Genomic DNA, 21073 nt, shown 5'->3' on the forward strand with positions numbered 1-21073 from the left:
GGTTACTAGTCCAACACTCTAACCACTAGGCTACCCTGCCGCCATCATAGGCTGGAACTTCACAATAACAGCAGGCAGTAATGAAGATGGGCAACAGCGCCAGGCAGCGATTAATACCAATATACTGTAGTATTATCAGGAGCTTTGGTTCTCCCTTTTTGTCTTGGTCCATGTCTCTGTCCAAAATTCTGTATTTTAGTGTCTACTATACTGTGTGTACTGTAATATTAGACTGCTTCTCTGGGAGTCCTGTCAAGCCCTAGGTTGGGTTTACAATGAAGTGGAGATGGAGCATGTCTATTACCACAAGGTCGCAGATGTCATTGGCCATGCTTTGTTAGGTTAGGTGTGTGTCACTCCATCAAATTAGCTGGTATGGTAGGTCTGTACGTGTTTTAGTCAGATGTGGACCAAGACCCAGGCAGGTTTAATAAAATTAATTTGGTTATCTTGTAAATGATCTTTCAACAGAACTAAAATCTCCACGTTAAAGCATGACAAGCCAATAAGCCATGTTTGCACTAAATGACCCACATTCAAGTGGACCCATTTGAGATATTTGAGATCTGGTTACTACATGATTTCATATTTGTTATTTAATAGTTGTGATGTCTTCACTATTATTCTACAATGTAGAAAATAATGAAAATAAAGAAAAACCCTGGAATGAGTAGGTGTATCCAAACTTTTGACTGGTACTGTGTATATATACAGTATTTACCCAAGTCTTGGGAATGGGAATCCTCTTTACATAAACTTTGAGCTCACTCATCCTTTCGCACTTCCTTGCACGACTTGAAAACCTGTCTCTTTCCCCCCTCTATTTCTCTTTCCCCTTCCTTTCTCTCTCTTGCGGTGCACCTGTGTGCAGTGCGCTAGAAGAGGGCAGGGTGTTGGGAGTTAGGTTGGGTCCACTGATTTGGAAGGACCCCTCAGAGAGATGGAGAGAGAAGGGCTATGGCCTGACCATGTGTGCATCTTACGTAAAGGGCAGATGGGCCCAGCTGGGCGTGCGATGTGGATGGGGAGGGAAGAGATGGGGCTGAGTGTGTGGATCTGAATGGGGCGGTCTGTCTGCTCTGTGCTGTTCACTGCAGTGACTTACCAAGCAGGGTGCTCCAGGGAGTACATACCACTGGCCGAAACACTGGACAGCCAGCATCCAGAGCAACAAACCAAATGGCACTATTTGGTGCTCTTCTTTTGACCAAGACCCATATGGTGTAGGGAATAGGGTGACATTTGGGATGCAAGTAGCCAAGCCAGAGAGACAGCTTGGAGAGAGAGTATCTGAACAGATAGTGGAGTGGAGTGGAGAGGAGTCGGAATAGAGCAAATTCTAGGAATAATTTTAATTCCATAGTTTTCCAATAGTTTTCCAAACTCTAATGCATTGAAAAAAGTCCTATCAATGCTTGATTTAAGCAGTAGTTCCCAACCAGGGGTACTAGGACCCCTGGGGGTACTTGGACAATCCACAAGGGGTACTTGAGAGGACTCATGAAACCATAGGCCTACTGGTAAAATGTACATGAGGTGGTACTTCAGGGGTACTCCGGGCAGAGCAAAATTCAGTTAGTGGGACAGTAACCGGAAAAGGTTGGGAACCACTGGATTAAAAGATGAGTACGTTATTTCAGATGCTAGCATGCAACTACAAATCCCAATGAAGATCCATCACGTTTTGTAGTTCACTTTCCGTGCTTTGTCTAACACTGCTATCATGAATCTAGCAAATGGGTCAGAGTGCAGTATTTATTTAGTTTTATAGCATAAGCGTTTGCTAGCAAGTCTCTGACATTGGATTTAGCCGGGACAAGTCCAGGGGGTTGACAAGCAATACGTGCCTTGGATGGAGGCAATGTCTACATGGCACGATTAAATTACCATGATTTGTGAATCGGATCGGACTGAACAGCTAGTATGACCGGTAAAATGGCTTTGAAAAAATAACATTTAAGATAATAGGGAGAAGTATTTAACAAAATAACTACATTATGACATTGGCTAATCATAAAACTATTGAAATATATTAGAATTCTGGCTACATTGCAGACAAAATTGTAATTTTGTAACATGTAAAGTCAAAGTTCAGTCTGTTTTATTTGCTGAGTTTGTTGCTATGAGTAAACTATGAGTTGCCACCAGGCCCGCCACTGCGCCAAATTTGTTTTTTATTTAGCTTGACATTATATTATTTAACCAATCAGTGTGAATAGAGCAGCTTGCTCTGGAGAGGGCAAGCTATTACCTGTACATGCATTGGACAGATGAGTGTAGGGCGCAAGACTACTGAAATGTTGCGGGTGGGGAGAGTGTGAGAGATGGTGGAGAAGGAGAAGGAGGTGGAGGCTTGGCTTGGCTTGAAGAGACACTGGAATACGTTTCTGTGTGACAGAGTGAGGGCTTTGCATAGGTGCTTTGTTGCAATTTTTGTGGAACTGAAAGAAATTGCCTGGAATGTAAAATAACATTATTAACCCATGCTTTTAAAATAGTGGTTATGTTTCGGAACATTGTAGATCACTTTTGTTCCTGGTTCTGATTCTGTTCCTTGAAAACAAATTGTATTTTTTCGGTTTTCAGTTCTGTTCCCTGAACCGGTTTCAACCCCTGATGCAGAGACATAAAAATGGTATCCATGAGTTCATCTGACTCTGGGTAAGTAGAAAAAGGGCTTAATTGCCAAAATCTTGCACTATCCCTTTAAGATTAGTTTGACAAGTTACAGCGAATTTGTAGCACAGAGCAGGCAGTGGTGTTGACGAGAGCCACGAGCGCACAGCCACCGCTTGCTCCTCATCATGCCCCAGACCCCCCTAGCAAATAGCAATCGACCCACCACCCAACCACTACATTTTCCAACGATGCTGAAAAAAATCCTAGGGGAAAACACTAGCTATGTTTCCACTAACTTGTCCATGGATTTTCTGTCGACATATCGAACGTTTGCATACAAATTGCCACGATGTGTTTCCATTCAACTGTATTGTGTCAATAAAACAGATGTCACACCAACAAAAAAACTAAAGTGGTTGAAGAGTTTCCATTATCCATTTAGGCAAATTGCATAATAATACATTGGCGACAGCCTGTATATGCCCTCCTACCAGTTTCATGTCTCAGGTAGCCCGCAAAAGCCAGCATGGATAGAATGCAAGAATTTACTAATACTTGCTGTATTCTAATAACTATCCTGTGTCAACTTATCGCCAAGGTCCGTGCCATGGTGAAACTTACACTCCTGTAGATCTGAAATAATTGGATGGTGAAACTTGCAGCCAACCAGAAGAGCAAGGCGATGCAATTCAGGCATTCTTGAAAGTCAGGACAAAAATCCTGCAAAGAAACATTATTTTATAGTTGAAAAAAATGTATTGAGCAAGCAGCAGGCGTTTATAATTAAATATGGAGTGGCGCTTTATAGTCACGTTATGACATCGTGCTCCGCGTACCTTTAAAATTATTCATCCATGATAATTTATTGGAACAAGACTGTTTCCATCATAAAGAAAAATCCACTCCTGTCGAACGGATAAAAATGTTGTTGATCTTTAGAACATGTGTCCTATAGCTGCCGTTTCCATAAGGCCTACTACACATGTCGCGATGTTATTTTTTTTTGCGACCATTGCTTTTGTCGAATTAACCTGGGTCAATGGAAACGTGCCTACTGATCATGTGTTGAAAGACCTGGCTTCTCACAGGTGGGAGAGCTGGAGGTGGGAGACCAGCAGGCTACATGTAGCCCAGTCTGTCTGTTGTGTTTTGTGCTATACTGTGTGGGTTGGCTGGGCTCTCATTCCACCCTGGGCCCTCTCAGCTGTACAGCTGGCCTCACCTCGCACTGAGCAGGTGTGGGCCTCCTCCAGACTCTCAGCACCTAAAACAATCGCACTCTACACAACACACACAAACACAGACATCACGCTGAGGAGAGCAGCCTCAACACACTGTTTCTCACGCACCCGCCCAGGTGCACACGTCTCACACTCAATGGCCAGCCAAAGATTAGTAAAGGAACATTTTGGCTGTAATAATGTTGTTGATTTACAATAGTTCTGTTTGGTGATATTGTATTTATTCTCTCTTTAGTTTACAATTCAGGACCAAATGGTTGGGGATTGTTGTGAAAAGGTGACATTTATTTTGAAATAGAACATTTGGGCGCAATCAGACTCCAAGGATGTCTATGGGGCAATCTCTTCATTTTTTTGCTGATGAATAAGTTGCCTGCTTGCATGCTGGGAGCAACGGCCCAGGGAACTCAGCAAGCAGACGTGTGTGTGTGTGTGTGTGTGTGTGTGTGTGGGTGCATGTGCACGTACTGAGCCTTCCATGACAATGACTGCACGTTAACCAATGTACACATTCCACAGTGCACTCCAGGCCACACCATAAGTGACACCAAAACCCCACAGCAATCCAAACCTTTGTCACATGTATGATGTACTACAGTATAACATGTAATTGAAGGAGTTGAAATTAAGTGTAACATATACAATGATTTGTTATACTGCTTCTGTGGTGCCATGTGAAGGGACAAGGCTGTGTGAGTTGGAGGCAGAGAGACGTAATGGAATCTCAGTAGTCAACTCCTGTGGTTAGTGAGGAGGTCAAGTCAGAACGAGGACCATCTGATACCAACAGATGGAGGGAGCAAACTTCAAATCAGGACTACAAGACCAAACGTTGATTTTGTGCACACAACAAATGGTTATTTCAGTTTAAATCAAGTTCGCTCCAATGTGCCCATCTCGACTTTAGAGTTCTAACATGCCATGCAGAACTAGGCCTATAACTGGTGAAAAGGAAAAAAGTACTCTAGAATGAAATCATTTGTTCATTTTGCCGTCCCCAGTTTTAGCCTGACAATTGGACAGCTAATACAGTAGAGTGTTTACTGTCTACTCACTTGCACAGTAGCCGATTTCACAGTGTTTTGCTGGTTTGTGTTCAATATTGGTGCACCCTGGAACTTTACATTCAGCTGAATGTAGTTGGTCTAATAGGCCTATTGTTGAGTTTGTAGTTGTTGATTTGAGTTGGGTGTCACATTGAGAGAATGGCTTACCTACTCCAGTCTGGAGGTAGACTAGATACAGTTCCTCTCGAACGTTCTAACATCTCTAATGTTCTTCTCTCTTTGTGTTCTAGAATGGAGCTGTTCCAGGAGAACCTGTGAAGACGGATAAGAACTCCAGGAGAGGGAACTGGGGAAACCAGATAGAGTTTATCCTCACCAGCGTGGGCTATGCCGTGGGCCTGGGAAACGTATGGAGGTTCCCCTACCTCTGCTACAGAAATGGAGGAGGTACGTCTTCACACTCAACACACTGATTATATAGTAGTAATGACAGCAGTACATTGTAGTTTATCCACAATGCCTTTTGCAGTGCTTTGAAAAGCAATCAAAGTAGAAAGAGTTGTCAAGTATGTTCAAGTTTAAGTTTACGTTCCTCACATTGTTTCAGATGGATCCAAGTTATTCTTGGCTTCATTCCCCCTCATTCACTCCTACAGTTGGCTTTAGTCTTCTATACATTTTGCGACCAGGGATCGCCATAGAAGGGCATACATATACAGTAGCCTGTGCATTAGGGCACACAATCACATAGCTGCGTATTATAGCCAAGGGGGCTGGTGTAGCTCAAAACTCTGCAGTAATAACATCACAGTAGACTTTATCAGCTGGCTGTGGCCTGGGCTGTAGCCCAAAAGGCACCCTATACCCACTAGTAGTGTACTATATAGGGAATAGGGTGCCATTTGGGACACATGCAGTCTGCTCTTCACTCTCCAGTCCTTCCTTTAACCCATGATCTCAGACTACAGCACTGAGGTTGTTATTCCCCAGATATATTGGCCCCCTGTTAAATCAATCAAGCAGACAGAGGATTGCTGCCTCGCTTAGCATCACTCTCTGTCTGATGCTCCTTAGGACTCAAATCAAATTGAATTTGTCACATGCGCCGAATACAAGTGTAGACCTTACCGTGAAATGCTTACTTACAAGCCCTTAACCAACAATGCAGTTTTAAGAAAATAGAGTTAAGAAAATATTTTCTAAATAAACTAAAGTAAAAAAAAAAAAAAAAATTAACAGTCTATGATTTGGATGACTAGAGTCTTTGACACATTTTTGGCCCTTCCTCTAAAAACGCCTTGTACATAGGTCCTGGATGGCAGGAAGCTTGGCCCCAATGATGTACTGGGCTGTACGCACTATCCTCTGTAGCGCCTTACGTCAGACGCCGAGCAGTTGCCATACCAGGCGGTGATGCAACCGGTCAGGATGCTCTCGATGGTGCAGCTGTGTAACTTTCAGAGGATCTGGGGACCAATATGCCAAATCTTTTCAGTCTCCTGAGGGGAAAAGGTGTAGTCGTGCCCTCTTCACAACTTTCTTGGTCTGTTTGGACCATGATAATTTGTTGGCGATGTGGACACCATTCACCTCCTTTGGCTTGATGATATTTTCTCACCGCTGGCTGGCCGGCCGTAAAAAACATCAGCGACCTTGCAATATGACCACCGTGAGGGCACTACGTTGCAGAAACAGGATATTGTCATGGGATGCTTTTCTATATGACCTTTTTTCTGTGTCTAGATCTAAACATGACCTTACAATTAGACTGCTTATTCACTGTGCATTATATAGCAGAAATATGATATTGTCAATGTCATGGGATGACAACTCTTCTATTTCTGAACTAATTTTCTATTCTAGACAGAAACATGACCTTAAAATCCGTCCACTCACTCAACGAGCATTACATAGCAGAAATGGGATATTGTCATGGCATGGAACTTTTCTGTAATATTTATAAATGTTTCATATGAATGACCATTAGATAAGCCATTGGTTGTGAGCAGCAATAATAAACATATACCTACTTACAAAAAGTAATAGTGTAAAGAGTTAAATAACACATCTGAGTTCTAATCAATTTCATCAAAACTGTTGACCTGTCCCTGTAGAGTTGACTGACCCATGTGTTGTGTTGTGCACTACAGGAGCCTTCATGTTCCCCTACTTCATCATGCTGGTGTTCTGTGGGATCCCCCTGTTCTTCCTGGAGCTCTCATTTGGACAGTTTGCCAGCCAGGGATGTCTGGGGGTTTGGAGGATCAGCCCCATGTTCAAAGGTGAGCCAGTTAACAACCACTGATGCTGTTGGTCAGTCATGTTTAAAACACTGCTGCCATTGCTCAGTCATGTTCAAAGGTGAGCCAGTTAACAACCACTGATGCTGTTGGTCAGTCATGTTTAAAACACTGCTGCCATTGCTCAGTCATGTTCAAAAGTGAGCCAGTTAACAACCACTGCTGCCATTGCTCAGTCATGTTCAAAGGTGAGCCAACAACCAGTGCTGGTGTTGGTGATTGGCATTAATATCACTGCCGTTGGTCAGTGGCATCCAACTAATAACTGACTATCTGACGCTTAAGAAACTGAAAGGTTGAAAATAAATTGCAGCATCTATTGCCAGCTTAGAATGCATATGTAAACATTCTTAGAAAACCCACAGATTTTCAACATGTCTTCAGTAAGAGAGCCACAGTCTTGTCTGGTAGTATTCTGAAGTCCTCCACTCTCTCTTTCTCCCTCACCAGGTGTGGGCTACGGGATGATGGTGGTGTCCACCTACATCGGTATCTACTACAACGTGGTGATCTGCATTGCCTTCTACTATTTCTTCTCTTCCATGACCAACCTCCTGCCGTGGACCTACTGCAACAACCCCTGGAACACACCCACCTGCAACGGTGTGGTGACTCCCAGGGGCATCAACAACACCTTGGCCAACGTCACCCGCAGCTTGGTCACCGGGGCCGCTGAGGTTGCCGTGGAGGTGGTCAATAAGACCAAGAGGACCAGCCCCAGCGAGGAGTACTGGAAGTAAGGCATGAGTGAGAGGGAGTTACTACTAGACCTGTAGAGTACTGGAAGTAAGGCATGAGTGAGAGGGAGTTACTACTAGACCTGTAGAGTACTGGAAGTAAGGCACGAGTGAGAGGGAGTTACTACTAGACCTGTAGAGTACTGGAAGTAAGGCATGAGTGAGAGGGAGTTACTACTAGACCTGTAGAGTACTGGAAGTAAGGCACGAGTGAGAGGGAGTTACTACTAGACCTGTAGAGTACTGGAAGTAAGGCACGAGTGAGAGGGAGTTACTACTAGACCTGTAGAGTACTGGAAGTAAGGCATGAGTGAGAGGGAGTTACTACTAGACCTGTAGAGTACTGGAAGTAAGGCACGAGTGAGAGGGAGTTACTACTAGACCTGTAGAGTACTGGAAGTAAGGCACGAGTGAGAGGGAGTTACTACTAGACCTGTAGAGTACTGGAAGTAAGGCATGAGTGAGAGGGAGTTACTACTAGACCTGTAGAGTACTGGAAGTAAGGCACGAGTGAGAGGGAGTTACTACTAGACCTGTAGAGTACTGGAAGTAAGGCATGAGTGAGAGGGAGTTACTACTAGACCTGTAGAGTACTGGAAGTAAGGCATGAGTGAGAGGGAGTTACTACTAGACCTGTAGAGTACTGGAAGTAAGGCCTAACCCGGACTCAGAGTTGGTTATCAATCTTTATTTGAATTCCAACTGATTTTATTCTAAATCTGTTGAGTACTGGAAGTAAGGCCTGAGTGTACACTTGCCGGTTGGAAGATTCCCGGAATAAGAAAGGAATAAGCAGGAAATCCGGATTCGTCCAGCCAGGACTTCTGGGAATTTTGGGAGTTACTGTAATTCTGCAACCCATCAGTACCTGAGTGGGAAGGTGTGGGCACGGCTGACTCTGAGTCAGGCCTACAAGATTAAAGAGACAGGAGTAGATGCTGCAAGGGTTAATACACACTCTACTGCTCCTAGATATGGGTAGTAAAGTAGTGTTCAAAATGTTTGGCACATAAAGTACACTATATATACAAAAGTATGTGGACACGGCTTCAAATTAGTGTATTCGACTATTTCAGCCACACCTGTTGTTGACAGGTGTATAATATTGAGCACTCAACCAATGCAATCTCCATAGACAAACATTGGCATTAGAATGGCCTCAGTGACTTTCATAGGATGCCACCTTTCCAACAAGTCAGTTTGTCAAATTTCTGCCCTGCTAGAGCTGCCCTGGTCAACTATAAGTGCTGTTATTGTGAAGTGGAGACGTCTAGGAGCAACAATGTCTCAGCTATGAAGTGGTAGGCCACACAAGTTCACAGAAGGGGATCACAGAGTGCTGAAGCTTGTAGCACGTAAAAATTGTCTGTCCTCGGTTGCAACACTCACAAAAGAGTAACAAACTGCCTTTTAGGCTGCTCAGCACAAGAACTGTTAGTCGCTTCGTGAAATGGGTTTCCATTGTCGAGCAGCCTAAGATCACCATGCACAATGCCAATCGTCGGCTGGAGTGGTGTAAAGCTCGCCTCCATTGGACTCTAGAGCAGTAGAGTGATGGCAGTCTGACAAACAAATCTGGGTTTGGTGGATGCCAGGAGAACGCTACCTGACTGAATACATAGTGCCAACTGTAAAGTTTGGTGTAGGAGGAATAATGGTCTGGGGCTGATTTTCATGGTTTGAACTATGCCCCTTAGTTCCAGTAAAGGAAAAGCGAGGTCGATACAGAAATGGTTTGTGGAGATTGGTGTAGAAGAACTTGACTGGCCTGCACAGAGCCCTGACCTCAACCCCCACCAACACCTTTGGGATGAATTGGAACGCTGACTGCTAGCCAGGCCTAATCGCCCAGAATCAGTGTCCGACCTCACTGATGCTCTTATGGTTTAATGGAAGCAAGTCTCCACAGCAATGCTCCAACATCAAGTGGAAAGCCTTCCCAGAAGAGTGGAGGCTGTTGTAGCAGCAAAGAGGGACCAACTCCATATTAGTGCCCATGATTTTGTAATGAGATGTTCGACGAGAAGGTGTCCACATACTTTTGGTCACATAGTGCATGTCTGACCATGGGTAAACAGAAGAGTGTTTGTGTATCTCTGTAAGGCAATGTTGTTTCAGATGCTCTAGTCCTGTCCAGTCAGATGGCAGGCATGTGTGACTTGCTAATCCTGGCCTATGATTAATCATCCCGCATTCAACAAGCATTACACATACTGTAGTTGACTGTCTGAAGTACACAAGATTAGATGTTAAGTATATTTTTCTCGACAAGAATAGTATCTTGATCCCCTAATGAATGGGGAGTAGTATAGCTGTTTTATTCCCCTAGCATAGAAAATAGGGGCCATTTGAAGGGAGCGGTGTGCTTGGTTAATGGCTTTCTAAATGTATTGTGCTCAGCTTTCATTCCGGGTGATGTCTTCAGTATACTATGAAGGGAGTTGTATTTCCTGCCTATTGTCAGTTAAGATAAACCATTGTGTTGTCACCAAGTTGTTTTTCAGTCATGCTGCTACATTGAAATATGTGATTCGCTCGCTGTAATACAAGGGATCATCCGAACAATTCTCCTTCTCTATCTCTCATGAATGAACGAATAGCCATTGTTTGTCCCTGCGGCACTGACTCTACATTCTGCATTTCTCCATTAAGGAGTTGGTGTGAATAGACACTGTGATTAATTGTGTGTGTTCCCCACAGACACTACGTTCTGCAGATCTCAGACGACATCGGGAATTTCGGTGAAGTCCGTCTCCCTATTCTGGGATGTCTGGCCGTGTCATGGGTGGTGGTCTTCCTCTGTCTCATTAGAGGAGTCAAATCTTCAGGCAAGGTGAGCAGCGGTGTCTATGTCTATATTTTATAATGTTCCAAACCGTCCCTGTTTTTCTCTCTCTTATCTCGCTCATCTCTCTACGTTCTCCCTCTCACCTCCAAAAGTCATTGATTGGGCCAGTCGTTTTTCCCGGTCAGGTTACTTAGTCTATGATCAAGAAAAACTCCTAGTCATAATGTATCATTGACACCCATTTGGAGATGTTCTAACTCATTCTTCACCTCTCGGCGGTCCTCAGGTGGTGTACTTCACAGCCACATTCCCCTACGTGGTGCTGACCATCCTCTTCATCAGAGGCATCACCCTGGAGGGAGCTGTCACCGGCATCAAGTACTACCTTACCCCACAGTGGCATAAGATCCTTGACGCTAAGGTATGGGTAATCATATAGGAAATGTAGTAAATATAGTAATAAGTCATGTAAATCTATGTCATTACCATGTCATTACTGCAGCTAGTTAAGAACTACTTTATGAGTTGTTGAAGTTGACTTTTTATAACTCATATAATAGCTCTGTAGCTCTTCATAGCGTAACGTTGTAGGCTGTGTCATCACACAGAGACATCTTTAAAATCAGATGTCATATGCCTCAGATATTAAATAAGTCTTCAGTGGTTGTATTGACACATGGTTTTCTGTCTGTCCAGGTGTGGGGAGACGCTGCCTCTCAGATCTTCTACTCTCTGGGCTGTGCATGGGGTGGGCTCATCACTATGGCCTCCTACAACAAGTTCCACAACAACTGCTACAGGTACTCTACTCTTCCTCTTCCCCCGCTGTTCCTCCCTTAACTCTCCCCTCTACTACCAAATAAACCCTGTGCGAGTCCCTAATGGCACCCTATAGGCCCTGGTCAAAAGTAGTGCAATATAAAGGAAAATTGATACCAATTGGGCCACTTCTGCAATCTGAGTTGTATAAGAAGTGAAGGGTAGGGTGTGCGGTTACACTGCAGTACTTTTTCATGCTTGGTTGGAGTGAATCAGAAAGGGTCTTTGTTGCTTCTCTGGGTGCAATCACGCTACAGTGTCAGCAGTGATTAACAGAAAGGGTGCAGAATGGAGGAGGGCAGCTGCAAATCGTAGGAATTGATGGAATATGGTGTGATGGTGTGCACTGCATGCCATTGTACTGTAGGTGGAGGCCAGAGGCAGTGCACTTGGAGTAGAGAGACACATTTTTCTTTTACTCTTGTTTAACCTGCGGTTGCATTGTTCATTGTAGTTTACAGTAGTCAAACTCAAAGTTTTCTCTTCTGATTAGCACCACCATGTGGTGGAAGCAGTGAAGTGGCAGAAGGGATACTATGAATCAATGATCGTGTAGTGACTGATAAACCCACCATTTGAAATAAACCAGGAAAAATATCTCACTATTGAGTATAATCATGATTTTTGATAATGTAATTAAGACTTTGACTGTTTAGTATTCATGAATCTGCACTGGAAGGAAGAATGATGGTGAAATGCACAGATGGCTTCTTAGTGGTTACTTACACAGAGACCTATAAAACGTATCCTATTTCTTAGTTTTTACTAATAAAATGTTCCATATTTTCTCCTGTTTTCTCTTTTTTGATTGTTCGCCCATACAGAGACAGCATCATCATCAGCATCACCAACTGTGCGACCAGCGTGTATGCAGGCTTTGTCATCTTCTCCATCCTGGGCTTCATGGCCCACCACCTGAACGTAGATGTATCTGAGGTGGCCGACCACGGTCCCGGCCTGGCCTTCGTCGCCTACCCAGAGGCCCTCACTCTGCTGCCCATCTCCCCCCTCTGGTCCCTGCTCTTCTTCTTTATGCTCATCCTGCTGGGCCTGGGGACGCAGGTGAATCAGTCAACCACCATGACATCCTGGCTGTGTCCCAAATGTCACCACATTCCCCCAGGGCACAGGAGAAAATGTGTCACTATGTAGGGAATAGGATGCCATTTAGGATGCTGCACCTGTCTAATAGGACATTTATTTATAGAATTTAAGGGCTACATGACCGAACATAGTCATTTGGGCTCAACTTGACACGTAGATTTTTTTTTTTTTTTTTCATGTTGGAGAAAGTTTTTTTTTTTTTTTTGAGAAGTAGATATAAGAAGTCACTGCTGAGTGATAACCTGTCAATGTGTCCCTGTGTGTAGTTCTGCCTGCTGGAGACCCTGGTGACAGCCATTGTGGATGAGATTGGTACTGATTGGATCGTTAGGAACAAGACGGTAGTCACAGGAGGAGTGGCTATAGTGGGCTTCCTGCTGGGTGTGCCGCTCACCACACAGGTAATGGATAAGAGATGTTTACACACACACAAACATACACTGCATGCGTACACAAAAAATACACATTAGGGTTGAATATTTTTCCGGTAGTTTATAATGTTCCAAACCGAGAATAAATCACTTTTCTCCCGGGTAACCCGGTATTTCCTGTCAAAACCAGAAGTGTCATTCAAATGCATATAAATAGGTCTATGTCTAGATTTGATTAGAGCTTTGATCGAAAATTCAAGCCTGACGCTACCTGAGACTGATGAGTCATACATTAAATACATTTTATGAGCCCAAGCCCAAAAAAGCCCAAATGATGGTGCCCTTATCCAATACATTTATGACATATAGGCTACTGCACATATGCACGACAGAAAAACATAAAAGCCCATAGATGTCGCTAGCTACAGTTGAAGTCGGAAGTTTACATACACTTAGGTTGGAGTCATTAAAACTCGTTTTTCAACCACTCCACAAATTTCTTGTCAACAAACTATAGTTTTGGCAAGTCAGTTAGGACATCTAATTTTTACAACAAATGTTTACAGACAGATTATGTCACTTACTGTATCAATATTCCAGTGGGTCAGAAGTTTACATACACTAAGTTGACTGTGCCTTTAAACAGCTTGGGAAAATTATGTAATGGCTTTAGAAGCTACTGATAGGCTAATTGTCATAATTTGAGTCAATTGGAGGTGTACCTGTGGATGTATTTCAAGACCTACCTTCAAACTCAGTGCCTCTTTGCTTGACATCATGGGAAAATCAAAAGAAAAAGAAAACTTCCAAAGTTGTGGCAAAATGGCTTAAGGACAACAAAGTCAAGGTATCGGAGTGGCCATCACAAAGCCCTGGCCTCAATCCCACAGAAATTGTGTTGGCAGAACTGAAAAAGCATGTGCGAGCAAGGAGGCTAACAAACCTGACTCAGTTACACCAGCTCTGTCAGGAGGAATTTGCCAAAATTCACCCAACTTATTGTGGGAAGCTTGTGGAAGGCTACCCAAAACATTTTGACCCAAGTTAAACAATTTAAAGGCAGTGCTACCAAATACTAATTGAGTGTAGGTAAACTTCTGACCCACTGTGAATGTGATGAAGGAAATAAAAGCTCAAATAAATAATTCTCTATACTATTTTGACATTGACTTAAAATAAAGTGGTGATCCTAACTGACGTAAGACAGGGTATTTTTACTAGGATTAAATATCAGGAATTGTGAAAAACTGAGTTTAAATGTATTTGGCTAAGGTGTATGTAAACTTCCGACTTCAACTGTATATGCTCTCCTGGGTAAATTAATGAAACTAGCTCCAGTAGGCTAATACAGTGTGAACTGTATTACTGCACTGTATTTTATTAAACTGTCCTCCTAGTATGCATTTTGTCACTTCCTGTTGAACGTGGAACGAGGGAGAGCTCAGTTTGTTCTATTGGACAGTTTTGAAAGTCTATTGAGAAGTGAATTACTAGCTAGCTACCTTCTGAGTGTGGATCCTGCGACGCGGTTGGCATAAGTTGCTGTGTTCCTGACGACCTAGGCCGGGTCTGAGGAGCTGTTTGGAGTAGCAGCTAGCCTAGCTGTCTGTCACGCTAGCAGTGTTTTCTGGAGGGCTTGAACGCAGCCCACGATGTGGTTAGCCATTGTGGCTGGGACCGAGGATTGTCCCGGGATTGTGGCTGGCTAGATCCCTGCTGTTTGTTGTTGTTTTCAATCTTCCCTACGACCTGCCCTGTCTGGAACTGCGAGGAGTAACCGTGTAACCTACGCTGCTACCATGACAAAGACCAAAAACGGCTGGAGTACCGATGTTGTTGAGGACAGTGGTGTCTCTCTATCACAGGTGAAGGATCTTTTAGACGAACGAACATAGTTCTACAAGCAGTTGTTACAGCAACAAGAACATAGATTCAAGTGTCCAATTACTGGAAGTCAACTAATAAAAGAATGGACAACCTGACCAAAGAGGTCCAGGACCTGAAGAACAGTTTGCCGTTCTCCCAGGTTCAGCTCGATGAGTTTGAGCAGGAGAATGGCAAGATGACAGCAATCTGTAAATCATTAAGAGAGAACATCAGTTCTGTATGTGATAAGAATGATGGAGAAATCAAGATTATGTCGATGGACAATCAAGACTGAACAACATGGTTGTGGACGGAATTGCAGAATCTCCACATGAGACCTGGAACGGAGTCTGAGGACAAAGTAAGGGAAATTATCTTGGAGAAACTGAAGATGAACTACAGGAAGATTGAAGTAGAGCGTGACTACAGAACTGGAAAAACCCCCACCGACCCAGGTGTCAGGCCCAGGCCGATAGTGGTCAAGTTTGTGAGGTTCAAGGACAAGGTAGTTGTTCTGAAAAGAGCCAAGAACTTGAGAGGAGCATATATCTTCCGCAACGAATACTATCCGGAAGCTGTGCGCCAAAAGAGGAAAGAACTTATCCCAGCCATGAAAAATGCCAGAGCTCATGGGGACCTTACTTACATCCGCTATGACAGGCTCTTTGTCCACCATCCCTCCCAAAAGCCTGGAAGGAATGAGAGAGAGCCAAGCCTATGGGTGTGTAGCTTCAACCCCGCAGCACACACAATTACACACCAACTGATTAATTGACTGCTGAATGTAGTTTTTTTCTCTTGCTTTGTTTGCACTTTTCCAAATTATGTCTATCTCTGATAAGCTCCCCAGGAAAGGGCTGAAATAGCCCATATATGTAGCCTCAGAAATAAGGTTCATGAAATCAATAACTTGCTAACATCAGATAACGGTATATTAACCATTTCTAAGACTCACTTAGATAATTAATTTGATGATACAGCAGTAGCAATACAAGGATATAACATCTATAGAAGATACAGGAATGCGTATGGGGGAGGTGTTGCTATATATATTCAGAACCATATGCCTATAATGCTTGGAGAAGATCTTATGTCAAGTGATATTGAAGTGTTGTGGTTGCAGGTTCACTTGGCACATCTAAAGCCTTTTCTTTTGGGATGTTGCTATAGGCCACCAAGTGCTAACAGTCAGTATCTAAATAATATGTGTGAACTGCTTGGTAGTGTATGTGATGTAAACAGAGAGGTCTACTTTCTTGGCGACCTGAATGTTGATTGGTTTTCATCAAGCTGTCCTCTGAAGAGGAAGCTTCTTACAGTAACCAGTGCCTGTAATCTGGTTCAGGTTATTAATCAATTTACCAGGGTGTTTACAAACCGTACAGGAACAACATCATACAAATGTTCTAGAGCTGTATCCGTACCCATTGGATGCAGTGATCACAATATTGTAGCTATATCCAGGAGAGCCAAAGTTCCAACAGCTGGGCCTAAAATAGTGTATAAGAAATCATACAAAAGATTTTGCTGTGACTCTTGTGTGGATGATGTTAAAAATATTTGTTGGTCTGATGTGATTAATGAGGAGCATCCAGACGCTGCACTTGATTAATTTATTAAATTGCTTCTTCCAATTATTGATAAACATGCACCTGTTAAGAAACTGACTGTTAGAACTGTTAAGGCTCCATGGATTGATGAGGAATTGAAAAACCGTATGGTTGAAAGAGATGGGGCAAATGTAGTGGCTTGTCACGCCCTGACCTGAGTATTCTTTGTTTTCTTTATATATTTTGGTTAGGTCAGGGTGTGACATGGGTGATGTATGTGTTTTTGTACTGTCTAGGGGTTTTGTAGGTTTATAGGGTTGTTTACCATCTAAGTGTTTATGTATGTCTATGTAATGTTGCATGTTTGCACTCAGTTTTGATAGCGGTCACGTTCGTCTTGTTATTCTGTTTGTTTGTTTAGTGTACTTCGTCTTTCATTAAAAAGATGTATTCACATCACACTGCGCTTTGTTCTCCTCACTACGACGATCGTGACAGTGGCTAATTAATTTGGCTGCACATCTGACTGGCTAACTTACTGCAAATTGAGAAGTGATGTGACTAAACTCAACAAAAAGAAAAGAAAAATAAACTGTATGATGAAGCCAAGATCAATGATATTTTTATTTATTTTTTATTTCACCTTTATTTAACCAGGTAGGCTAGTTGAGAACAAGTTCTCATTTGCAACTGCGACCTGGCCAAGATAAAGCATAGCAGTGTGAACAGACAACACAGAGTTACACATGGAGTAAACAATTAACAAGTCAATAACACAGTAGAAAAAAAGGGGAGTCTATATACATTGTGTTCAAAAGGCATGAGGAGGTAGGCGAATAATTACAATTTTGCAGATTAACACTGGAGTGATAAATGATCAGATGGTCATGTACAGGTAGAGATATTGGTGCGCAAAAGAGCAGAAAAGTAAATAAAAACAGTATGGGGATGAGGTAGGTGAAAATGGGTGGGCTATTTACCAATAGACTATGTACAGCTGCAGCGATCGGTTAGCTGCTCAGATAGCAGATGTTTGAAGTTGGTGAGGGAGATAAAAGTCTCCAACTTCAGGGATTTTTGCAATTCGTTCCAGTCACAGGCAGCAGAGTACTGGAACGAAAGGCGGCCAAATAAGGTGTTGGCTTTAGGGATGATCAGTGAGATACACCTGCTGGAGCGCGTGCTACGGATGGGTGTTGCCATCGTGACCAGTGAACTGAGATAAGGCGGAGCTTTACCTAGCATGGACTTGTAGATGACCTGGAGCCAGTGGGTCTGGCGACGAATATGTAGCGAGGGCCAGCCGACTAGAGCATACAAGTCGCAGTGGTGGGTGGTATAAGGTGCTTTAGTGACAAAAAGGATGGCACTGTGATAAACTGCATCCAGTTTGCTGAGTAGAGTGTTGGAAGCAATTTTGTAGATGACATCGCCGAAGTCGAGGATCGGTAGGATAGTCAGTTTTACTAGGGTAAGTTTGGCGGCGTGAGTGAAGGAGGCTTTGTTGCGGAATAGAAAGCTGACTCTTGATTTGATTTTCGATTGGAGATGTTTGATATGAGTCTGGAAGGAGAGTTTACAGTCTAGCCAGACACCTAGGTACTTATAGATGTCCACATATTCAAGGTCGGAACCATCCAGGGTGGTGATGCTCGTCGGGCATGCGGGTGCAGGCAGCGATTGGTTGAAAAGCATGCATTTGGTTTTACTAGCGTCTAAGAGCAGTTGGAGGCCACGGAAGGAGTGTTGTATGGCATTGAAGCTCGTTTGGAGGTTAGATAGCACAGTGTCCAAGGACGGGCCGGAAGTATATAGAATGGTGTCGTCTGCGTAGAGGTGGATCAGGGAATCGCCCGCAGCAAGAGCAACATCATTGATATATACAGAGAAAAGAGTCGGCCCGAGAATTGAACCCTGTGGCACCCCCATAGAGACTGCCACACGGATTTGACACACGGAACTCTGTCTGCAAAGTAATTGGTGAACCAGGCAAGACAGTCATCCAAAAAACCGAGGCTACTGAGTCTGCCGATAAGAATATGGTGATTGACGGGTTGCAGGAGAGTATTTGGAAGCTGAGGTTTAGCAAAATGTTTTAAAAGATATGCGAAGAAAAATATGTAAAAGCGGAAAAAAAACGATATATACAAGGGACACGACACGACAGGACGTCTTACTGCTACGCCATCTTGGATCCGATATAACGCATGGTGTTGTGGAAATTACCACCAGGGACACCTGCAGTCAATATTCAATTAATCATTATTTATTATCAGCAAACTGGAGAGATTCTAACAAACTTAATGCACACGCTGGTCGGGAGCTCCGCCGGGGCAGTCCCTTTAGTTCTCTTATATACTGCTTACACAGGCAAGTAATATTTGCATGATTTAGCTTATTCATTATCCATAATTAATTCATCATTAACGTTTGGTTCATGCATGTGACCGATCAATACCTCACAAGGCTTCCTCTCTCCAAGCTGAGACCTTGTAACTGAGACACCCCTTCGGTTCTCAAAACATGGTTCTGGGCATACTGCCAATCACTTATACAGCTTAACACGTCCTTTCTGAGACTGAGAATTCCTCCCAGGTATGATCAATCAGTCACTTGCATGATCCCATTCAAATTGGTTATTAGAAAAGCACAAACAAAGAAATTCCTTCACAATCAAAAAAAACTTTGAAGTACTTTAAATGAAATTATGGGCAGAAAGACGAATTCAACAATTCAACTTAGATGGCTTATTCATCACAAAACCATTTGGTGCTACCAATTATTTTAAAGACTACTTAATTGGCAAAGTTTGCAAACTCAGGCAGGAAATGGTACAATGAACAGTGAGCTATGCATAAAAAAAACAAATAATTGAAATTTGTAAAGTTAGTGTGGGAGAGGTGGAACAAATATTAGTATCGATCAATAATGACAAACCCCCTGGCATTGGCAACTTAGATGGAGAGCTACTGAGGATGGTAACTGACTCTATAGCCACTCCTATATGTCATATATTTAATCTGAGCCTATAGGAAAGTCTTTGTCCTCAGGCCTGGAGGGAATCCAAAGTCATTCCACTACCCAAAAGTGATAAAGCAGCCTTTACTGGTTCTAACAGCAGACCTATCAGCTTGCTGACAGTTCATAGCAAACTGTTGGGAAAAAAATGTGTTTGACCAAATTCAATGCTATTTCTCTGTAAACAAATTAACAACAGACTTTCAACATGCTTACAGAGAAGGGCACCCAAAATACTGCACTGATACAAATCTCTGATGATTGGTTGAAAGCAATTTAAAATAAGAAGACTGTTGGAGCTGTACTGTGAGATTTCAGTGCAGCCTTTGACATTATTGACCATAACCTGTTGTTGAGAAAACGCATGTGTTATGGCTTTTCAACCTAAGCCATATAGTGGATTCAGAGCTATATATCTAATAGAAATCAAAGGGTTTTATTTAATGTATGCTTTTCTAATGTAAAAAAATGTAAAGTGTGGTGTACCGCAGGGCAGCTTTCTAGGCCCTCTACTCTTTTCTATTTTTACCAATGACCTACCACTGGCATTAAACAAAGTATGTGTGTCCATGTAGGCTGATGATTCAACCATACGTTTATGTATCAGCAACCACAGCTTAATGAAGTCACTGAAACCCTTAGCAAAGGGTTGCAGTCTGTTTTTGAATGGGTGGCCAGTAATAAACTGGTCCTGAACATCTCTAAACTAAGAGCATTGTATTTGGTACAAATCATTCCCTAAGTTCTAGACCTCAGCTGAATCTAGTAATGAATGGTGTGGCTGTTGAACAAGGCTAAATTACTTGGTTTTACCTTTAGATTGTAAACTGCCATGGTCAAAACATATAGATTCAATGGTTGTAAACATGGGGAGATGTCTGTCTGTAATAAAAGAGATGCTCTGCTTTTATGGCATCGCATTCCAAACATCAAAGTCCTGCAGGCTCTAGTTTAGTCTTGTCTTGATTATTGTCCAGTCGTATGGTCGAGTGCTGCAAGGAAAGAGCGATTTAAGTTGGAGCTGGCCCAGAACAGAGTTACATGTCTTGATCTGCATTGTAATCAGAGAGCTAATATAAATACTATTCATGCCAGTCTCTCTTGGCTAAGAGTTGAGGAGAGACTGACTCCATCACTTCTTCTTTTTATAAGAAACATTAATGTGTTAAAAATTCCAAATTGTTAGCATAGTCACCATACACACAGCTCTGACACACACACTTACCCCACCAGACATGCCACCAGAGGTCTTTTCACAGTCCCCAAATCCAGAATAAATTAAAGAACGTGTACAGTATTATATAGGGCCATTATTGCATGGAACTCCCTTTCATCTCATATTGTTCAAATAAACAGCAAACCTGGTTTCAAAAAACAGATAGTGACACTGCACGGCACAACGCCTCTACTCTATTTGACCTAGATAGTAGCCGAGGGGTTAGAGTGTTTGGCCAGTAACCGAAAAGGTTGCTGGATCGAATCCCCAAGCTGGCAAGACAGTTAACTCACTGTTCCCCGGGTGCCATGGATGTCGATTAAAACCTGTCATTGTGGAGTATTGTGTGTAGATTGATGAGCATTTTTTTTAAATCCATTTTAGAATAAGACTGTAACGTAACAAAATGTGGAAAAAAGGGAAGGGGTCTGAATACT

The 21073-nt window shown here is 42.8% G+C and overlaps 1 protein-coding gene across 4 annotated transcripts in view; it reads left to right on the forward strand.

Annotated features, from left to right (window-relative positions):
- LOC135514026 (sodium- and chloride-dependent glycine transporter 1-like) overlaps nt 1–21073 on the forward strand; it is an 84895-nt gene that overhangs the window by 59405 nt on the left and 4417 nt on the right. For all 4 annotated transcript variants that reach the window (XR_010451622.1, XM_064937174.1, XM_064937160.1 and 1 more), the window contains 8 exons: nt 5158–5314; nt 7018–7149; nt 7618–7903; nt 10605–10737; nt 10979–11113; nt 11389–11492; nt 12336–12573; nt 12882–13016. Coding sequence is in view for 3 of the 4 variants with exons in the window: in XM_064937174.1 (XP_064793246.1) it covers nt 5158–5314; nt 7018–7149; nt 7618–7903; nt 10605–10737; nt 10979–11113; nt 11389–11492; nt 12336–12573; nt 12882–13016 (1320 nt within the window). In the remaining variant the exon portion in view is untranslated. The remainder of the gene's footprint in view (nt 1–5157; nt 5315–7017; nt 7150–7617; nt 7904–10604; nt 10738–10978; nt 11114–11388; nt 11493–12335; nt 12574–12881; nt 13017–21073) is intronic.

Source organism: Oncorhynchus masou, chromosome 3 (genome assembly GCF_036934945.1).
Source record: "Oncorhynchus masou masou isolate Uvic2021 chromosome 3, UVic_Omas_1.1, whole genome shotgun sequence".
Lineage (NCBI taxonomy): Eukaryota > Metazoa > Chordata > Actinopteri > Salmoniformes > Salmonidae > Oncorhynchus > Oncorhynchus masou.